Genomic DNA, 22,290 nt, shown 5'->3' on the forward strand with positions numbered 1-22,290 from the left:
GTGTACCGACATGTTTGGCTTGTTCTGCTCATGCACCTGGCATACTTGTTATGGCTCCGCGTCAACAGTTATTGAGCCAACGACACAAATGTAGAAACGGAAACATTAATAATATGGTGGACTGTACGTGTGTCCATAGTTCGCACTTGACTTGTATTCGCTGACATTTCCCTATGGATAGATATCGGTAAGATATAAAATATCTGATACCACCAATGGAAAGAGAAACCTTAAACTACCCAGATAAATCTTTCTTTGTAATTGGGTTTGAAAGTATGAAAATATTGGGAAAAGATCAGCAGATTTTGCTATCTTTTGCGCCCGTTTCGGTATTAATTTTGAACTTACCGACAAAAGGGTGCAGGAATCTTCATATCGAGAGGAGATGTCAACCAAATTGTAAAATAAGAGGCGATACCAACTGCAATTATCTTATATTTGATGAATTGCTTTTTTAGCTGTTAAGAAATCAGCTGTAAACTCCTGTGCCCGAGTTTAGGTCTCGTGTTGTAATGACTCTTTGGTAGTTGCAGCGCATGTCTTTCTGACATCGAATTTGGAGATCTCGATATTTCTGAAATCTTTTGCTGATAAATATTCTGGTTGCACCAATCGTAGTCAAAATCTTTGACGTATATTTGGTTATAATTGAACTAAATCAAGTTGTGTACAATATGAGAAATAATTAAATATTTAATTTTTATATAGCGCTTAATATTATGTCTCTAAGCGCTTTACAAATCAACTATTACCCCGGTCATTGGGTTAAGTTCTTGCCCGCACACAATGTGTGCACAATCTCCCCTCCCTGGGGAGCATTCCAGCCAGGCGTTAAATGACGCTCGAAAACTGTTTGACCAACAATGAAGGTCGCATCCTACCGGGTACCCATTTAACACCTGGCTGGAGAGTAGCAAGTGCAGGTTACTATCTTGTCAAAGGATATTAGTGCCGTGTCGGGATTCGAACCCTCGACCTTCGCATCTCCAAGTCAAGCGCCTTAAACCACTCGACCACGGCCCTCATGGTTCGAATATCATATTTTCTTTAAAACGTGATTAAATCTCTGCGAACTTTGGTCACCCCATATAGGAATGAGTTATGAATTCATGTCTACTATTTTTCTTCTTATATGCGTATCGGTAATAATCTCCCATGCAGTACCTCCTATGGAAACCATAATTACGAGGACATTTAGACTGTGAAAATGCCTTGTTATAATTATGAGGGTGAAAAACAACAACGAAATACTTTAATGAGTGGGGGCTAGAATAAATACTTTGTCATATCAGGGCCCTGTTTCATAGAACTTGACAATTAAATACGTATAACAGCTTTAAGAGTTATTGTAACTTGTTTTTTATATCAAGTTTGAAATAGGTCCCTGGTCTCTTTGTTTTAAATGAAACAGTTTCCACTATATGTATATAAAGAGTGTTCTGACAAAGGTATTTTTCGATTTTTCCCCTGTGCAGTGTGATCGCGAAAGCAGACCGCAATGGCTACCAGGTCGAAAGAAGAAATACTCAAGTGTTTGAACTGTCCAATGTGTCTTGATGTCTTAAGGAATGCTACCATTCTTAGCTGTGGCCATTCCTTCTGCAGGGGTTGTTTAGAAGCAAATGACAAGCAGCATAAGGACCTGAATCACATTGTCTGCCCAGTCTGCAGGAAGTTTACCAAACTGGATCAAGAACGGGTGGCAGGATTGACACCAAACTTCTTAGCCAAAGGTCTAGAAGATATCCTCACAGCGGACGTCATTGCACAAAGTCAGGAAGACGAACTATCATCAAAATTGTGTCCATTGCATATTCGTGTCTATAGAAACATTTACTGCCAGCCCTGTGGTGAGTTCATCTGTATTAGATGCTATATCAACAGACACCAAGGTCACAAGTTTAAGAAGCAGGAGGAGTTAGAAAAGGAGTTGAAAACCAAGAGAGATGCTCTTCTTGAGAAGAGTACGACGAGAAACGCCAACATTGAACAGTGTTTGAGCAAGGCTGCCCTAGAAAGAGATGTCATGAATTCCCACCTGAGTGGCTTGGAGAGGAAAGTCGGAGCGGCCTTTGCCAACAAGGTGGCAACTCTCCTGCAACATGAGAAAGAATTACTCGAGAAGATAGGAAACATCAGGAATGACCTGGCCAACCAGTTGGAGAGCTGTATTTGTCGATGCACAAACGTTATTGGTAGGATCAGTAATTCTGCCCAACTCTTAACCAATCATGCAAGTAAACCTTCAGATTCTGATATGATCAAAGCTGACCATTTGACATGCGCCGATCTAGAGGATTCACTAAAGGAGGCCACTGACGAAGAGTCTACACCACGTGTGGAAGAGTTAAGAAGGAGTGTAAAGTTTGCCCCGGCTGGGGATGAGCTCCTTGCCCTAGGTTGTATAGATGTTGGCGACAACGACATAGAGACTAATAGCAGTCTGGAAACCGGGAATGCCATGCAACATATAAAGACTTCACGTAGAAAGCATAGAAGGAACAAGAGAGGAAGAAAGCAGCAAGTTTGCAGGAATGATACTGGCATGCCAGAAACAATATTGAATAGTTCAATGAGTATTGTAAGAAAAAAAGCTTTCCCTTTGGATGAAGGACGCTTGTTCGGGCTCGCAGCTCTGTCGAATGATGCAGTGGTTGTAGGATACGGCAACAACAAGAGAGGTTGTGACCGCTTTACTCTGTCAGGAGATGATATTCCATACCTTGGGAGTGAGGTGGGTGACGTCTATGATGTTGCCTTCCTTTCAGGTGGCAGGACAATCATATCAAGGTTGGGATATGAATTCTTTGTATACAACTCCGTCAGCGGAAGCAGTAGAGGTATGAGGTACGCTTGCAAGCCATCTGGAGGATGCGTCCGGGTGTGCACCGATCAGCATGACAACATCTACGCCGTCAATTTTAACCCAGAGATCTGCATATTCCACGGTAGCAACCCTAACCCACAGAAAGTGGTCCCCACTGGGAATATCCGACCGCAGCACATCTGCGTTACCAAGACCGGCATAATGATCACCAGTACCGGTGATATCACGCCTAGCACGGTCACTGTCTTTGACCGGGAAGGTCGCGTAGGCACTTCCATTGTAGCAACCCATAATCATGAGCAAGTGTATGCTACGGTAGACAGCCTCGATAGAGTTCTGGTAGCAACGGTGGGGCTTTATTCAGATGTGATGAGATTAACAAGGTACAAGCTGCTAGGAATCGAACTCGTTGAGGAGGTGAATTTCCAACATCTCAGAATGCCTTTGCCGATACAAAGTAATTTGCTTTGGCCAATAGGGTTGAATTCTCTGTTCTACATTGTCAGTCTTACACCCACCATGGTTGCTGTAGCTACCCTACACCATCTCATGTTCATACAGCTATGGATGTAAGGAGGGAAGAGTTGGGTCATTCCATCCTGGGCGCTGTTTCATAAAACTTGTTATCAATAACAAGTTACAATACATGTTATAAACTACTGATGTCCTTGCATCATTGGCTAAGAGCAAAGTTGTCTCATCATATTTTTTTTTTTTTTTTACATATGTAATTAATAAGAAGTTTCATTGAACCGAGCCCGGGTTAGGTTGCCTGAAATAGCATTATGTATTTTGACAACAATAACCGGCTTGATCCATAACTGGTGAACTGCATTTTTTAAAAATTTCACAGTGTGTAAATTGCATGCACGCAACATAGGTCTTACAAGTAGTCTCTGAGCTCTGTGCTATTTATAAGATACAGAAATGGGCAGCATATCGCACTTGTGTTACCATAACAAATATTGTGCCAGTGTTTAAAATGGCTGTCCAAAAAAAGTCAACAATTTTTCAAAACGGTGTTCGCGAAGTGTAAATGGCCTACAGTCTGTGACATGAAAACATGCAAAAGGCTTACTAGTTAGTGATATTTGTGAATGAAAGTTTGTTTGACATAATTATCTGAATGGAATTTAGATTCTTTTCAAGACCAATTACAGTAGTCTTTGAACATTTGCATACCCAATCCAAATCCTAATACTATTACCTCTATGTGAAACAGAAAGATATGATTTTCAACAATTGATTTTTTTTTTCTTTTTTTTTCATTCTGGAAATCCTTTATATTTCACTCATAAGCTTCCTGACGAACTGCACACAACTTGTTTCAAAAGTCTCCCAGATGGAGGCACGCGTCTAAGACAATAAACAATAAAGGCATACAGATTGGACCCCCTCCCCCTTTCTTCTGAATGGAAATGGAAATAGACTTCTTTGGATTTTCACGGAATGATCACGCTGTTGCTTGCAAATGGACTTTTAGAAAGGTTGCACAATTTTAAATCAGTTGGTAAAGGGTTAGAGTTGTAATCTGTAATATAATGTAAAGTAACTGTACAGGTACATGTACATTGCAGTGTCACTTGATTTGAGAGTAGCTATACTGATTGAGTGAGAAGTGCTTTTGAATACCTTCTCTGTTTTTAGGAGAAATATAATTCCCGTTTCAAATTATGTTCTTTAGTTCAGGTATTAAAAGTGAAATTCAAAGAAGATTATAAATATGTCAACTAATGTATCACTAGAAACTGGTAAGCTAACAGATGGCCATCGGACAAGTTTTAGGTCAACTACATATCGGGTGATTTATAAAAATACAAATACAAACACCTCCGTAGCAGCTGGGATATACAAGAGATTCGCCGGAAAAATAACTATGTTTTTATGACGTCACTATATGGACCAACACTGCCCAAGCAGACGACATCCCATAGAGAATGAACATAAATGCAGAGCTATTATTTCTCAAATTAGTTTAGTGTATATAAATGTAATGGCATGACAAACCATTCAAAAGGGGATATGACCCGATTCTGGTAACTGAAATCTTTTGCTTGTAAATAAACAGGATAGGTGTTAATTAACAATTAAAGAAACCAGACTTTCAAATTGAAAAAAACCCCAGAATGATATTAAGGACGGGATTTGTTCCCTCTTGAAACGCCGAACATACCTTGGTGTGTGCAGCTGAATATACAATGGCGTCTTATTTTGTTTACAAGCGACAGATTCCTTTATTTTGTATCGCTGCATTTGTCATCAAAATAAAACCATGCACGGGGTTTAGAGTGAGACAATAGATTATACATTTAGCCTAACGGTAGTAAAGAAGAGAAAAAACTCAAGAGAAGATGAAAACACAGGCACTGAAAATGTGTAAGATGTCATGGGACATCGTCTGCTTGTGCAAGTCATGTCCATACTGTGATCTCACACATCTCAGCAGCGTTCAGAGAGAGCTTCAGGTGCTATGCCGGGGCTGTATTTAAGCGTTTTGTTATTTATAATAATCGTTACTTCGAATGTTTCCAAGCATTGAATTTTGATAACCTTGTCGAATCAAAGTTTCAAATTTGCAATAATAAAAATAAAGCTAGTTTTTAAAATCAATGAATGTCTACTTTAAAAGCAATGGTGCCTCTTCAAATTCAAGAGCAATATTACTCTACCTTCTCAAGTGAAAATAAAAGTGCTTAAATTACAACATGTTTTAGGTGAAATCTTAAGTGGAATTGCTAAAATTTGCTATTTATAAAGCAGATGCGTGTATGAAAAGGAGTGTACATGTACTTTGTGGTTCCTTAATGTTAATCTCAAAGTGAAATCACGTTTTTTGTTTAGTGTTGTTAAACTGCAGTGGAATCTCGTTGTTCTATGTTGTTAAACTCTTAGTGGAATAATTACAATAATTTACTTTTTACAAAAGTAGGACAACGTCTACAAAAGGAGTTAATGGGGACTTTTAGATTCACACAAAGACAATAGGGATTGCTACGGTCAACGTCCTTTTAATGCACTGCCTTGAAAGGGCGTCACACGTATCAGTCCGCGCAAATCTAAAAGTCCCTATTGAAAGAGAGTTCATGTGTAAAGACTTGGAGATGGAGAATTTAGGCATAAGTGTTGTGTTATTGACATTGACATTACAATAGTCATGTATAGCTATTGTGGAGCTAGAAAGTAGAAAGAACTTCCAGGGAGGGGGGGGGGGGGTGGTCAGTCATCCATGCTCCTATTTGATGAGCGACATATTAAAGGCCGTCTGTACTAGTTTGGCCAGGAGGGAATAGACCACACAGCGTGGTCAGTGGTCACTGACGGGTGGCTGTCACATCAACACAGCTCTCAATTAACATAAGAAAATGATGATCATGGGGGACAATGGTCACCGATTAGGCATTGCTTTCTATATAGAGGGAGCAAGTAGCCTCAAGTAGTACAGTGGGGCTTTTAACTATCTAAGAAATTATCAGTTATCATACCAACAGTAATTTTACCTGTTTTTTCAATTATTCAAGGCTTAAATATTGTTTTATTTTTAAATGACTTGCATTATATATTCGACCTGTTATATGGTTAAAAGAAGTTCTTGATTAAAGTACTATTTCTTACTAGGTCAGGCAGATCTTTGGTAAGCCAGCTATTGTTTCAGTTTAATGATGGCCTATGAGTTAGCTGGTACATATGTACATCAATATATTTCGTTAAATCCTTTGTTACATTTGCATATAAAAGGCAATCTTTCTGTCATTTCTTGGTTTTATTGATGTGTGTGCTACAAATAACATTTGCATCAAGGCATTAAGATGAAAACTGTCATGGTCGCGAAATGAGGTGGCAGATTAATAAAATGACTTTCTCTGACAGATCCGTTTCAATCAATTTGTTTTTATGTCATTTTTTATTGAAAAGACCCGATAATGATGATGAGAAGATGAAGATACTGATGACGATGATGACGACGATAGACGATGATGATAATGATGATATTGATGATAAATGATATTGCTTATTATATTCATGTAGCTATGTTGATGGTGATGACAGTGATAATGATGATGATCGATAATGATGGTGTTGGTTGCGCATGATGGAAACAATGGTGGTTATAATGACGACGCTGATGATGATTGCGTTATTGATGATAACTTTGATTACAAAAATGAAAATCGAGACCATAATGAAATAACAACATAGTGAGAGAGATATACACATATATATATATATATAGAGAGAGAGAGAGAGAGGTTAAGGCTACAATCGCCATATCTACTGCAAATGTAGTGGTTTTCTAATAACATGTTGAACTATTGATGTATGTCAATGTCACGTGATCGTAGTGAAGAGTTCATAGAGAGGTCATATCCTATTCCTACAGTGCCAACACATGATGTCGCCAGATAAGTAGGCCCATAGCTATCACTGTACTCTACACTACATAGTGGAGGGTTCAGTGACAGCTGCTTGATTGGGATAGTTACGTCACCAAAAGTTGCTTCTGATTGGTCAGAAGTTTCATGAAGCTTCAAAATAGTTCCCTCTCATAGAGATTGTACATACCGGTAAATTTTAATTATTACATTTCTCGAAAGCAAAAGTGTTTTAGGGGCTATTTTTAGTGCTTATAATGAATCTACTGGGGCATCAAAATATATCAAAGTTTTAATAAATTACTATCCATCTAATTTTATGAATTTCCCAAAAATTTGCGTTACCTTTAAGGACCAAATGGCAAAAATAATAAGAATGATAATGAAAGACACCGTAATCGAATTAGTAGGCTCTAAATAAAAGATGGAATGTATCACATCGTTTTCATTGACTTAAAAACAGCAGAAAACCATGAGCATCAAAGTGGCGTGCATGGGTGCTGCGTTTCTGTGTGCGTGTGTGTAACTGCGTGAGGTGCGTGTGCGTGTATTTTGGTATGTGTGTGTGTGTGTGTATAAATTGTAACTGGAAGGTAAAAACGACATTCAATTAATCCTAGAAGAAATGTATTCTTACATAGCGCCATCTACTGTTGCGTAAGTTTATAATTATAAACGGAAAGTTGACGATGGTTTTGAGGGTAAGAATAACAATGTTCTCTATCTGGATCTTAATCATTCATTTATTAATTTGTTTACTCATTCATCCATTCATTCATTTACTCACTTATTGCTGTATATGATTGTGTCTCTGTTACTTTCCCCAGAAGGCTTATGACAGAAAGCTGAATCCATTTAATCGTTTCTGGAAACTTTAGCAACTGTCTAAAAAATGAAGAGAAAAAGAAATTTCTTGCAAATTTCATAGGGCTTTAGAAACTATTCTTTCTCAAAATAGTTTAAGCATCTCGCACATTGCTTCCTCAAGTCATCTTCTTATCTAAATTCAAGTAAATAATCAGAATTGAAATCAGAATTGAAATATTTATGCTGATTGAGAACGAGTTGAACATTAAGCCTAATTTCGACGGCGTAATGGAAGGCGCTCGATTTTTCCGAAGGTTCGTTTTTCCAAAGTTTCATAATTTCTAAACACATATTTCCGCATGAAAGGGAGTTCATGAATGTGATTAGGAACATGATGTTCATAACTCCGAGCATTTCTTGTGCTTGCCCGAATGTTCATTTATCTGAACATTAATTTGTACACGGAGTTCAGGAAGTGAAATAGGTATTTGCATTATTTTTAAGGTTCGTGATTCCGAAATTGTAATAGGGCTCAAAAATCCGAATGTGAAAAAGGAGATTCCTTATTCCGAATGGTGAGATAAGGCTCTGTATGTTCTTTTTGGAATCATGAATCCTTTTTTAATTTTGTTTGAGTAATTGACCCTATTTCGTATTCCGAATTATGAACCCCATTTAATTTTTCGGGAAAAATAGACGGAATAACGATTCTTCGACATTATGAAGATTCGGAAAAACAACATGCAACCATTCGATACTTTATTGGTATTGTTGCAAACCGGTCAAAGACACTATATTATGTAGCATAGATTAATTTTGTATTGATATAAAAACTGAAATCATTACTTTAATCGAATGCAAGAGGGCGTCCGTGTATTTACCGCGCACTGCAATCATTTAAAATCTCGGGACCATTGTGGCCGATGTAACAAAGATGTTACGTTTCACTTGAGACTTTGGAGTGCTCCACAAATGGATGAAAACTATGGCCCGTGTGTGAGAGTCTCATATATAACGTAGCATAGATTTGTATCGATATCAAAATTGAAATCATTACTTTGATCGAGTATATTGCAAGAGGGCGTCCGTGTATTTACCGCGCGCTACAATGTAACAAAGATGAGATGTTTCACTTGAGACTTTGGAGTGCTCCACAAATGGATGAAAACTATGGCCCGTGTGTGAGAGTCTCATATATAACGTAGCATAGATTTGTATCGATATCAAAATTGAAATCATTACTTTGATCGAGTATATTGCAAGAGGGCGTCCGTGTATTTACCGCGCGCTACAATGTAACAAAGATGTTATGTATCACTTGAGACTTTGGAGTGCTCCGCAAATGGATGCAAACTGTGGCCTGTGTGTGAGAGACTCAATGGGAGCAACCAACCAATTGGATTTATAATCAGGAGTAGCAGTTATTCTCGACTTATCAAAGGTGAGCACTTCATATTATTAATATAAATCTTATAAATCACATTATTAACATCACTATAAAGTTGTTTTAAACAAGAACCGTTCTTTTAGAACACATACATGAATCACACTAAAAAGACTTTAAAAAACTTAGGTTTATAGCCGTTTGGTCTTTAACTAGTTCGTCTGCTACCCGATTGATTTATTTCCATATGGTCTACACCCAGCCAGTCTACTGTCCAATTGGTCCAATAATCATTTCATATACTTATCACTTGGTCTAATGATCATTTAAGCTTATAGTCGTTTTGTCTAAGTTCTCGTCTGGTTACATTTCCGATCCACGATTTCTCATATTCTACACAAATGTATTTATTTCAGTTATTACAAATTGGACGTCAAGGCTTTTGACTACGATTGGTGCAACCAGAAAATGTGATAACATTAAGTGGTTTCAAACCACAAGCACATTATTTTCAAATTGTAGTTTAGTGTTTTTTCAAAAGATGATGAACGTATCTACTTGAAGTTACTCTTAGTATTACTTTTCGTACTATAGTAGTAGTGGTAGTAGTATAATTAGTAGCAGCAGTAGTAATAGTAGTAGAGGTAAAGGTAGTAGAATGATGATGAGGAGGATGTTCTATGATATTATTGTATTCATTATCGTTAATATACTTGTTTTAACCTTAATTTTATTATTATCATTATTATGACTACTACTAGAAGTAATAGTAGTAGTAGAAGTGATAGTAGTAGCTGTTGTAGTAGTGGTACAGTGTATCGTTATCATTATCGATATCACTATCAGTATTTTTATCATCAACACATCTACGATATTATCATTATAATTTTTTTCTTAATTATTAATATTATTATCACTATCATCTTGGTCTTTAAAATCATCAACCTAAAATAATAGAATTAAAACAAAATGGGGAATTGTGATATATCTGGTGTCCTATTGATCATAAATGTATACTTCCTTGTTGTAGGCATACGGCATTTTATGTTATGTTTAGCTTTACTAAACTAAAATACCTTGAAAATAATGTTATTCTTGTGGCTCGAAACCACTTAAATTATCATATCACGTTTTCACAAGGCGTTTCCTACTTTCATTAAGTAGAATCGATTTTCCACTTTAGGCAAGAGATTCGTATTGCGCTAATAATACGTTTTGAATTAGAGGTCCTTGTAAAAAGTAAATTTCAATGGTTTTGTTAATGATTAAAGTTATCATATCATGTTTTCAAAGAGCATTTTCTACTTTCACGAGGTAAAGTCTGGTTTCACATTAAGCAAGAGATTCGTACTGTGCTAAGAATTCGTGTTGAATTAGATGTCCATGTCAAAAGTAAATTTTAATGGTTTTGTTAATGGTTAAATTATCATATCATGTTTTCAAAAAGACCGTTTCTATTTCATAAGGTAGAGTCTGGCTTCGCATTAGGCAAGAATTGCATTGACCTCAAGCCTTTTTTGTCTCGAATGATAATTTTTAATTTGCATTTCAGTAATATAATCCAGGGGCCTGTTTCATAAAACTTGATATCAATAACAAGTTACAAGCTACTGTTATAAGCTACTGAAATCAAGGCATCTGATTCGCTGAGAACAGCTTTGTCACAGAATTTTAGCAGTTGTTATAGAAAACAGGTTTTGTGAAAAGGGCCCCCAGAGATGATGTCATGTGTTATTACATCCATTCATTCTATCGCATGCGGGGAGTGGATAATGTGCAAGGTCGATAATCTGGAGAATAATACTGTATGGGAATGCGCTTTGTAAGAATTAAGTTATTATTATCATTATGATGATGAGGATGGGGATAACGGTGATGATTATTATTAGTATTATTTTTATCATTATTTTTTTATCATTATCAATATAATCATTATTATTATCATCATTGTTATTATTATAGTTATTATTTCTACTACTACTCTTACTACGTCTACTACTACTACTACTACTACTACTACTACTACTACTCAGGGGGGGGGGTCGGGTTTTAACCCCCCCCCCCTCAATTTTCATTGTGTGCTAAAGGGTGACAACAAAATTACTACTACCACTACTACTACTACTACTACTACTACTACTACTACTACCACTGCAACTACGAACAGTCGAGTACCATCACTACTTTTATTACCACTACTACTACTACTGCTGATGCTGCAACATGATTTTATATCATAGTGGTTTATCAAAACTATTGGATTTTGTATTCAGCGTGGAAAGAAACTCACTTATTTCCCTCTCTCTGCCCCTCTCTCTCTCTCTCTTTCTCTCCCTTCCTTACTCCCCACCCCTTTCTCTCTCTCTCTCTCTCCCTCTCTCTCCCCCTCTTTCTCCCCTCTCTCTCCCTATGTCATTCTCTCTCCCCACCCCCCTCTCTCTCTCTTTCTTCCCCCTCTATCTCTCTCCCTATTCTTTTCTTCTGTGTGTCCTCTCTCTGCCCCTCTCTCTCTCTCTCTCTCTCTCTCTCTCCCTCTTTCTCTCTCTTTCTCTCTCTTTCTCTCCCCTCTCCCATCCCTCATCTCACCTCTCGCTCGCATATGTCTCTCGTATTTGCTTAACTAGGATCTTTTGATGGCCAATGATCGCCCAAAATCCGTTATTAATCTCTTTAACATTAGTGTTTTCTCATGCTGGAATAAACATAAAGCTGTCAATTTAAGAAAGTGAGTTAGGTTTGGGAAAAAAAGGACATACTAAACATTTGACTCTTTTTCCCCGCTACCCTTCTCTCTCCCTCTCTCTCTCTCTCTTTCTAACCTATTCTCTTTTCCCTTCTATCTTTCTTCTTCTTTATCCCTCCCCTTCTATCCTATTTCCCTCTTTCTCTCATTTTCCTCAACTTTAGGACATCTAATAACTTTAAGTCAGAGTTAAATCTCATTTTAAGGGCTGATACAAATAAAAATTATCTAGGTTCATTGCCTAATCACTTTTAACCGACTTTCTCGGCAGTCTGTAAATTTGACACGAACGTGTGAAGGGGATAGTAAAATCATATCACGATTCTACACCTTTCTTTTCTCGTCTTTGACTAGATGAAAATGTCGCGAATAGGGTAATTATAACAATTAAAAAAAACCTATGACCTAATTCGTGTTTCCCTTTGGCTGGCAGTGTATTTGTGTATCTATCTATCAAGGTATTTTCTCCAGGTTCAGAGGTTGATTGTAACTTATATTCTTCCTCATATCTCCGTTCTCGTCCATTCTAGTACACTCTTGCAGTGTCGTTCCACTCTATATCTTACCGTTCCCCTCCCAATATGAAATCTCGGTTTCCCTCTCGGTGTAGAACCTTCTACTTTTCCTTCCAACAAATCTTTCTCATTCACAGACAATGGTAACAATAAGGAACGTTCGTCAAACTTCGTGTTTTTTTGTTATTACAAGAAATGCTATATCGTGTTTTTTTATGGAGATGCTTATCACAATAAACACGTGTCGAATAACGAGTCGTGAGGGTCATGAATTCACGAGTTGGAGGGTCAGGGCTTCAAATTCAAGGTCGACTTGAGAAAGCCTTAAAGGGCCCATGACATCGAAATACAATTAGTAACGTATGTCTTTTGCTGTTGTAGTAATATGTTTATGATGGTGGATCCAGACACTATGAATATGACTGACAAAGAAAGCGGACAAATATACAGTTCCTCAGGTAGACAAATTAGGAACATCCCTTCACTGCTATTATGTAAAAATGTGTAGAACAGGTGAATATGGCTTGCATGTGACACATTTTTACATAATAGCAGTGAGGGATGTTCCTTTGTCTACCTGAGGAACTGTATAGTTTGCCTGCTTTCTTTGTCAGTCATATTCATAGTGAGAGGGATCTCCCCTAATATGCATAGTTTTAAGACACTCATTACGTCTACTAAAGATTTAAAGTGTAGAATAGCAACACAAAATAATAATTGATCTCCACTTTACAAAGTGGAGGATAGACTTTAAATGATGTTCTTATGATGTATATGAAAATAAAGGAAAACATTTTTTCAAGTTTTTCAAGTTTATTTATTTCACGTTATCAAAGATACCATAATTAAACATAATGAACAATGGTAGTTAGTATAACTAAACATACAATATAGAAAACATAATGTACATGATAATAGTTATAACAGAGAATACAATCATATACATCAATCAATAAAGTCGGGGATCTACTAAAAAGCAAAGCTTGTATGATGTAGGTCCCGGTTTATAGGTTTATATATAAATTAGGGCATTTTCATTGGGTTTGCTTATATATTTATTTTTTCCGTTGTTACTTGCCTTAGTTATATTGTTTAAAGTCTTGGTCATTGTGATAGTTCTTTGATTTTGATACATAAAAACTAAACATTTAATTTTAAAAACCGTCAGGAATCACCTCCTTACTTTTAAAGACGAATCCTCTCCAAAGTACTCTCTGAAACGGAAAGAGTGAATCTTCGATCTTTTTTCACCCCCCCCCCCCCCCTCCCCCGGGAGTCACGTCAGTTATCAATTGAGTTGTTTTACTCCATTTTTTCTCAGTTGTTTACTTCATTTTTATTTCCTTTTCACTCCTCGTTCACTCCAATTTCACTCCATTCTCACTCTAGTTTCATTCCATTTTACTCCATTTTCACTCCATTTTCACTTCGTTTTCACTGTCCATGGGTGTCGAGTCAGGAATCACTCCTATTTTTGTTTAAAGACAGTAGTTTGGTTTTTCCTGGGAGGTTCTTTCCACTATTTCAGCTTTGATATTCCACTCCTGTCCATGCAGACATTATAGGTGAATTGCCTTTGAAACGACCGGTTCGTTTACAACCCAGTTAGTCCTTTAATGATTATTTATTTAGATGATTAAATGATTATTAGACCATTGCAATATTAGACAAAATGGGCGTTAGATAAACAGGTAAGTAGACCGATTGGAAAGTAGACTAATGAGCAATAGACCAAATGGGTAGTACACTTATAGGAGATAAGACCAAATGGAAATTGGACCAAAGGACTATCGGCCTAAATGGTCAATATACCAAATGATAAGTAGATGGAATAATCATTAGTCCAAGTGTATACTATATGGGAATAGACGAATTGGGTAGTAAACGAGCTGGTTGTAGACAACAAATATAATGAAGCATATATATTTCAGAAAAAACACATCGCATTTCCATAATATTAAATTATTATTAGACCATTTCAATATTAAACAAAATGGGCGTTAGACAAACAGGTAAGTAGACCGACTGGAAAGTAGACTAATGAGCAATAGATCAAATGGGTAGTACACTGATTGGAGATAAGATCAAATGGAAATTAGACCAAAGGACTATCGGCCTAAATGGTGATATACCAAATGATTAGTAGATGGAATGATTATTATACCAAATGGAACGCAGATGGGCTAGGTGTATACCATATGGGAATAGACGAACAGGGAAGTAAACGATTTGGTTGTAGTACAAGAAATCTAATGAAGCATAATATATTCGATATCCTTTGATAAATGTTAGATTAACATAAGCATACACATTTCCGCTCCGATAGTGATACTAATAAAAAATGTCCTCGGATGATATGAGATGTCTGTTTGCATCATTAATATCACTATTTCCGAAGTGATAATTAAGCCCGTTTACAATGCAGAAAACCTCATTCGAAAAACAAAACATCCCATTTCCATAATTTCATTAAACGAATTCATTATCCCTAGCTGTCTGTGGTTTCGTTGACGATCAGCTATGCATGAAGTCATTCGTCTTCTATGTTGTTAGGGCAGGCAGCCAGTGGAACGTATTCGTTTAATAAATGCGGAAATGCAAGCACTACTTTAAACAAACAGAACTTTGTTATTTCTGGCTCTTTTTTCCTGATTGAAGTGTCATATGAAAGGGCAACACATGAACTTTCTAGAAAAGTGATTTGTCTTCAGAAATTCAGATACCGGTCGCCGAATGACTTTTTAGTACCCTTTCTTCATATTGTGTTTAATCACTCATGGGTGAAATATGCATCATATGAGTTGCATTCAATTATAGTTGATATTCTAAGACAATCCTAAATATTGAGATAATTACATCAACAGAAAGCTTTTAACCCCCGGAATAACACTAAATGGTGTCCAACTGACAAAACAAGTTTAGAATGGTGAATTTATGCGAGTAAACTCTACCAAACTATCTAAGTCTGAAATCCGGAAGTGCATGTAGAGTCGGGCCTCTATCCGTGACGTCACGAACGGGACTCATGGGCTCAGTGAGAGTGAATGGCAGTGATATCCCTACGTAAATGATATCCTGTCAGAGCTTAGATTTGTTGTTGTTAATGAGTATATTTGATGGATTTTCTGTTTTCATTTGAATGAAGAATATCTAAGCAACATTTTCCAGTCGCTGATTTCTTTTTATATCCTCATATTCACCTATTTGGTAGAGAATTAAGACGAGTTTACTGCTTGGGAAACCAGGTTAAATCATGCACGTATGAATAGGCGGATGCATTATCTTGTCATCAGATGGGGTACAGGAGAAGTTTTGTAAAACGTATAGGCCTAGAACTATGATAGTACTTATCATAGATATGTGTGACTGCTTCAAAAAAGAATACAGTACCAGTTAAACATTTTATGTTGTAAAATATCAAACATAAATGAGATCATGCAAGCTCGCTTCCTCTATAATTTTTTGACAACGTATAGTGATCGAACGATATTCATCCGCGAGTGATGCGGCTCTTGCACGAACGTTTGTGAAACGAGCAGAAGGAGGTAAGACCAGGCCGCTGCTCTAGGCGCGGCTTGCTTGTGATGGAACGTACGTGCGCTAGTTGATCGGCAATTGCAAGAGAATGAAAGCGACGTTACCAGCTAAGAAAAACAACTAACAAAGACTTGCTCCCGACTACCGGTGTCAGAATTGGTAGATCACACAATATGCACAGCATGGAAGAAGATAAAGGATCTTCAGGGCCAAGGAAGGCGAAAGACATGGGGAAAAGGAAGAAGAAACCATCGGGAGATCGCTGTATGGTAATGAACTGTGTATGGGTCCACTTACCAGACAGCTACAGTGTTCACTCCGTGCCTGGGCCGATTTCAACACCAAAACAAAATTTACATGGTGAAAATATCGACTAATAGCACATCGTTGGCATGTATATCTCATAATTTTTAAAAGGGATGTTGATATTAATACTATGAAATATTATGGGAAGGTAAAGAATTGTACATAGCATTATGATTTATTAGACTTTTCAGCCTTTGAAACAAAAATAAGCAGAAAATCGTATCTCTCTGTACATGCTTTCTATGGAACATCCGGGTACGTGAATATACCCTCTCCCGGACGCGCGTTTCCGTTTTACACCCTGCCCTAGGCTTTTCGGCAAGAAATTACACGAAACATGCTGTATCCGAAGTCTAAGTTTGTTTATATCGACGTCAAGAATAGCGAAGCCAAAGCTTATGTACAATTTCAATTGGGGATGCGAGGGTCTTCTTGTTCAAGACGGTTTTCCCGATATATTATTGTTTTGTTATCGCTGGGCTAAATTTTGCGAGCTGATCACGCATCCTCACGCTCTTAGAGTATTGCGTATTAATGGATAAAAATAAATGATACGACTAGGAAGATCAACTAGTTAGTATAGAGAGTTAGCTAGCGCTACGTGACGTTTTCAGAGTTCTGGTGGTGTGCAGGCAGAGCGCCGAGGCAAGATGTGGACGACTAGACTCCGAATACCAGTCGGTTTGTAAAATTTTATTGGAGAAAAGCCTAGGGCAGGGTGTAAAACGGAAACGCGCCTCCCGGACGTGATGTCATATATAGTAGACCAGCGCCGTGACTGATTTTCTATGCAAAGAGAGGCGGATATTTTCGACATTTCAATTAAGGATTTCGAGTAGCCAGAATTGTTTTGTGATATACTATGTAATTTAAAAACTTATCAATAACATATGCTTGCCGTAGGAACCAAATTAAGGGACATTTATTTGCTTAGAATATCAGCTTTAAAGAGGAGGATCTAAGCTTTAGAAATATGTGTCATCTATTAATAATAATTGTGATTAAGTTTTGATAAAACATCGATATATATTGGTTTCATTTTTTTCTGGGACGCTTGTATACTGTTTGAAGGCAAAGACAGGTTAAAAAGGCGATTCTTCTGCTTATAAATGTATTTAATATGAATGTATTCAGTTTTGCTTTCATTTTTTTTTATTCTAGGACCTTCATGAATATGGCATTGCGAAGACAGTACTTGGTTTTGGTTCTCATGCTTAGTGCTGCTTGTTACCTGCAACTGTTACTCCTTATGCAACAGACCGACTTCAACCCGGACGAAGACATCCTCAGGTCTGTCAGGTTACCTGGGCCAGATGGGTTAAGGCAACCCAGCCCCTCGAACATCTCTGGTGACAAAGAAGAAAAGGAAGCAGAGAGTTTGAACCGAGCTGTGACTCCAAGCATCAACGCCATAGTGAAACATCTCCATTCAAGGAATAGAATCATGTTAATACAACGTAAACCAGATGGTAACTTCATGGTAAAACGTCCCAGTTCAAGGGGTAACTCTATGGTAATACAACCTAAACCAAATGGTAATTCCATGGTAAATGTCGGCGAGTCAAGGAGTAACTTTATACTAAACAATAGTAAGAACGTTATATTATTTAAGACTAAGCCACATGTTCTGGACAAGAAGCTTCGAGAACTCGATGCAAAGTCCGTTCTGCTGAAGAAAGAGATTGATCTTCAGAAGACTCGGGACGCCCAGAGGATTACCAAGACCCTATCCCACCGCTGCCATCGGAAAGTTCACCTATGGGCCAGCAGAGCCGGTGAGTTGGGATTCAGTGGAGGTCAACACCTGATACAATGCCCTAGAAGTGTCTGCGACGTGGAGCTAACCGTTGATATGGATTTCGAGACGATGCAGAACAACGAGGCACTGGTCCTCTTTCATTGGTCTCACTGGGATTGGGATAAGATGCACAATCATCGACCACCAGCACAGAAGTGGGTGTTCTATACGCTAGAGAGTCCTCGGCACACTCGGCCCATTGTCATACCACCGAAACGGTACTACAATACCTCTTATGACTACATTATGACGTACCGATACGACTCCGACTTCCGCGCGGACTATGGGCAATACAGACCAGGGAAACCTGAGATAGATCCAGAGGACAATAGAAACTGGGCGCAGAATCGGACCAAGTTGGTGGCGTGGATGGCGTCGAACTGCCAAAGGACATCTTGGCCAAGGGAAGACTTTGTTGAGAGACTTGCAAGGTAAGATTTATTTAGGAAGCTCAATTAGTGCCTTAGCTACAGGGAAACATGGGGATACAACCCATTCCATCGACACTATGAAATGAATGATAATAAGAAGGATAAGGCAAGAGATAGTGGATGGGAGAGGGGATAAAGGACATTAAAGGGAGACGCATGGATCACCTCCCACAACCTCTCCCACCCAGTAGCCTTAAACATTCGCATTTGATTTCCTTTCTCCTCTCCATCCTCTGCTTTTAAAGATGAAGTTGAGTTCTGGTCATGTGATTGCATTGTGAAAGAAACGTTGTGAAATCGATCAGGAAAGGTTGATCACCTAGCATATAGTTATGTGTGTTCACTGCAATGTTCTGGAATCATCAACATGATGACAAATTCAGCCCAATTTCATTAAAATTACAACCACTGTCACAATGATCACAATCACAGAGATATATATGGGCTACACGAACATATGGCATAAAAATCCGTTCAATTTTATGATGTTACATGCCATATTTAAGAATATGAAGACATTTGAAGAGCCATGCTTTTCAGGGAATTTTTTTTATCTGATGTTCTTTCACACTTGCATAATACAATGATAACGCTCACAAATTATTTGTTTACCCCTTCTCAGAACTTACCCTTCTCTTTAAGGGGGACCAACATACACTTTTAGAGAAGCCCTGTATCACTTATTGATTATAATTTGTAAACGGTTATTATTTCTTATGATTGTTCCCCTCCAGGCACGTACCCGTTGACATGTACGGCCGCTGCGGTAACCTTACCTGCAAGGCGGGAACCAAGGGGTGTGACCGAACCCTGAGGCAATACAAATTCTATCTCGCCCTCGAAAACAGTGAATGCACCGACTACATCACTGAAAAGTTCTGGATCCAGTCTTTCCTGCGGGAATTGGTCCCGATCGTCTTTGGACCACCAAGGAGCGACTACGAGAAAGTGGCGCCTCCTAATTCGTTCATACACATCCAGGACTTCCGAACGACGCAGGAGCTGGCCGACTATCTGCAGAGGGTGGACAATGATGATGCCTTGTATAACACGTATTTCCAATGGAAGAAATTAGGGTCTTTGAAACCGTACGGGACGGAACCGAACATTATGTGTCAGCTCGGGGATCGGTTGGAGGCCGATGAGAGGGCGTTGCAGGACGGGACGTATGTGCCATCTAAACAGAAAGACTGGAGAGTTTGGTGGAAGGAGTCATGTAAACGGAGAGGGGAAATACCCAAATAATGTTTTCACTGATACAGAAAACTTTTATTAGTTGGGGATAATGATAGAGATAATGATAGTCATAGCTGAAAGAGGCTTAAAGAGAAGGTTGAGTTCTGAGAAGAGGTAAAGAAATAATTGGTGAGCGTTATCATTGTTATGATGCAAGCGTGGAAGAACTTCAGATAAAACATGTTTCCTGAAATGACTTCATATTCTAAATATTACATGTAACAGCGTAAAAATCGGGATGGATTTTTATGCCACATGTTTGTGTTGTCCAATATATATCTTTCTGTGTACAGTGCTTGTAACTTCACCAAGACTGGGTCAAATTTTGTATCATTGTGATGTTTCCAGAACCTTGCAGTACACACCAATACTTAAATGCTACATGACCAACTCTTTCTGAGCGATTCCACACCGTTTCTTTCACAATGTAATCGCATGACCAGAACTCAACTTTATCTTTAAAGCTGCAGGATATGATGTGTTTGCCTGAATGGTTGTTACGAAATTAAACATTCTTTTACGCATTATTTCAATTACATAATTGAACTCCTGCTTAGAGTGTGCTATTGTTCATCAACTTGCCTGGTAGAATTGTAAGTGCAATACATCGGTCAAAATGTTACGTCACAAAGACTTGACCTAATTTATTCAGAAATGCTGACATCAATACTCTGTTGTGTAGATTCTTCCATTGTTGCAGAAAGGGTGAGAATTCATATTTATTGTTCAACTTGCCCTGTTCGTAGAACGGATCGTTGGATAGGAATATCATGGCAATGCTTCGGCTTAGTAGACCGCATATTCGATTCGTCTGTGCCTGAATATATTTATTAATTTATTCATAAAATGAGACTACCTGCAAAATATGTAACTCAATCATCATACGTCGATACTAACCTTGCATTTTGGTTTCTAATAAAAGTGAAAATAAAACAATTGTTTTAAAATGATTTATGCGGGTTCCATTCCCACGCTTATCGTTATTTGAATAATACCTTTAAGGAATTGCCTTTTGAACCACCTTCTAACGATATTTAAATGTGCAGGGCATGTGTGCAGTTCCGCATACCTTTATCCTTGGGCGGAATAGTCTGCAAAATATATGATTAATTTTTATCTCGATTGTATCTCACTAAGACACGCCCATTTATGATGCGATAACTAATTTGAAATGCTGTTAGATTACAGTCTGTCCTTATTCAGCCTATACAGTAGAATCATTATAATTGCTGATCAATTTGTCATTGTGGGCGTGACATTGGTATTAATGCTATTTATTTAATACGTTTGATTCAGGTACATAATGGGAATAGATTACCGAATTCCGGGACTCTGTTGAATATTTCAATCCGGTGGAAAAATGATGAATTATATTGGTTAATCAATTTAAAGAGTAATTAAGACCGAGTCTTTGTGTGAGTAGACAATGGCGTGGGATTAATTCGAAACCGTTTTACTACCTGTAATGATTAATTTGCTTTGTTCTTAGTGCTTAACAAAGTGAATCATAGTTAGACTCATGAATATGAAAGTCAATTATTTCGTCAGTGGTTATAGATGAGACCCCTATTATAGGATTTTCTGGAATTTGGTTTGTTTTTTATAAGGCCATTGTTACAATTCGATTACAATACGAAATGCTAGCAAAGTTCCGCATAGCGTGGCTAAGTAAACTGCTTACTCCGTTACAGTTCCCTTTAGAGAAAATCATCAAATATATAATTTCTTTTAAAGGTAAAGACCAGTATTGGAAACGCCCCAATTTCAAAAAATGAAATGGAAGCTCTTACTACCAATCATGTGAAAGAATATGTTTTGAATAATACATGATGATACAAAATTTGCCTGGAAACCGCCTACTAATTGATATATTTGGTAAATTAGTTTATCTATTGGTGTGTGAGAGATAACAACGCACGTGTCGCGTACGTGTGCGTAGTCCCATATACATCTTTCTGTGTACAGTGATTGTAACCTTATGAAGACTGGGCCAAATTTCGTATCATTTTGATGATTCCAGAACCTTGCAGTACATCTATGCTAGATGATCAACCTTTTTTGATCGATTTCACAACGTTTCTTTCACAATGCAGTCGCATGACTATAACTGGTCTTTATCTTTAATGTTTAGTTTCGATTAAAAATTGAATCATAAACCATTTTCGGATACACATACTATTCAGTATGCCTGTCGGGAATGTTTTGATAATTTATTTTGCACTTGGTTTTGTACATATTATTGAATTATATTGGGAAAATAAAAGATTGTCACTCTTTCTGCAAATTCAGGTGGACGAACAGAAGTAGAACGCTTCTTTTAAAGCCCGTCTGCCCTA

At 37.8% G+C, this 22,290-nt stretch overlaps 2 protein-coding genes across 2 annotated transcripts; both read left to right on the forward strand.

Moving 5' to 3' along the window:
• Window positions 1-1,488: 1,488 nt before the first annotated feature.
• On the forward strand, window positions 1,489-4,032 carry LOC115927201. Its single transcript, XM_030992716.1, has one exon. It carries the CDS (start codon window positions 1,499-1,501, stop codon window positions 3,398-3,400), a length of 1,902 nt encoding a protein of 633 aa, XP_030848576.1. The 5' UTR covers window positions 1,489-1,498; the 3' UTR covers window positions 3,401-4,032.
• A 5,315-nt stretch (window positions 4,033-9,347) lies between these two features.
• LOC105445519 (glycoprotein 3-alpha-L-fucosyltransferase A-like) lies at window positions 9,348-20,904 on the forward strand. The gene is made up of 3 exons (XM_011681163.2): window positions 9,348-9,445; window positions 17,651-18,718; window positions 19,453-20,904. Exons 2-3 carry the CDS (start codon window positions 17,658-17,660, stop codon window positions 19,961-19,963), a joined length of 1,572 nt encoding a protein of 523 aa, XP_011679465.2. The 5' UTR covers window positions 9,348-9,445; window positions 17,651-17,657; the 3' UTR covers window positions 19,964-20,904.
• Window positions 20,905-22,290: the final 1,386 nt, after the last annotated feature.

Source organism: Strongylocentrotus purpuratus, unplaced genomic scaffold (genome assembly GCF_000002235.5).
Source record: "Strongylocentrotus purpuratus isolate Spur 01 unplaced genomic scaffold, Spur_5.0 spur5_scaffold_20, whole genome shotgun sequence".
In the NCBI taxonomy this organism is placed as follows: Eukaryota; Metazoa; Echinodermata; class Echinoidea; order Camarodonta; family Strongylocentrotidae; genus Strongylocentrotus; species Strongylocentrotus purpuratus.

Excerpts from the sequence above, each read along its gene's own strand:
- LOC105445519 (XM_011681163.2), top strand. The coding sequence starts at position 17,658 with ATGAATATGGCATTGCGAAGACAGTACTTGGTTTTGGTTCTCATGCTT. Across the intron at positions 18,719-19,452 it reads TTTGTTGAGAGACTTGCAAG|GCACGTACCCGTTGACATGT; the intron begins GTAAGATTTATT and ends GTTCCCCTCCAG.
- LOC115927201 (XM_030992716.1), top strand. The coding sequence starts at position 1,499 with ATGGCTACCAGGTCGAAAGAAGAAATACTCAAGTGTTTGAACTGTCCA.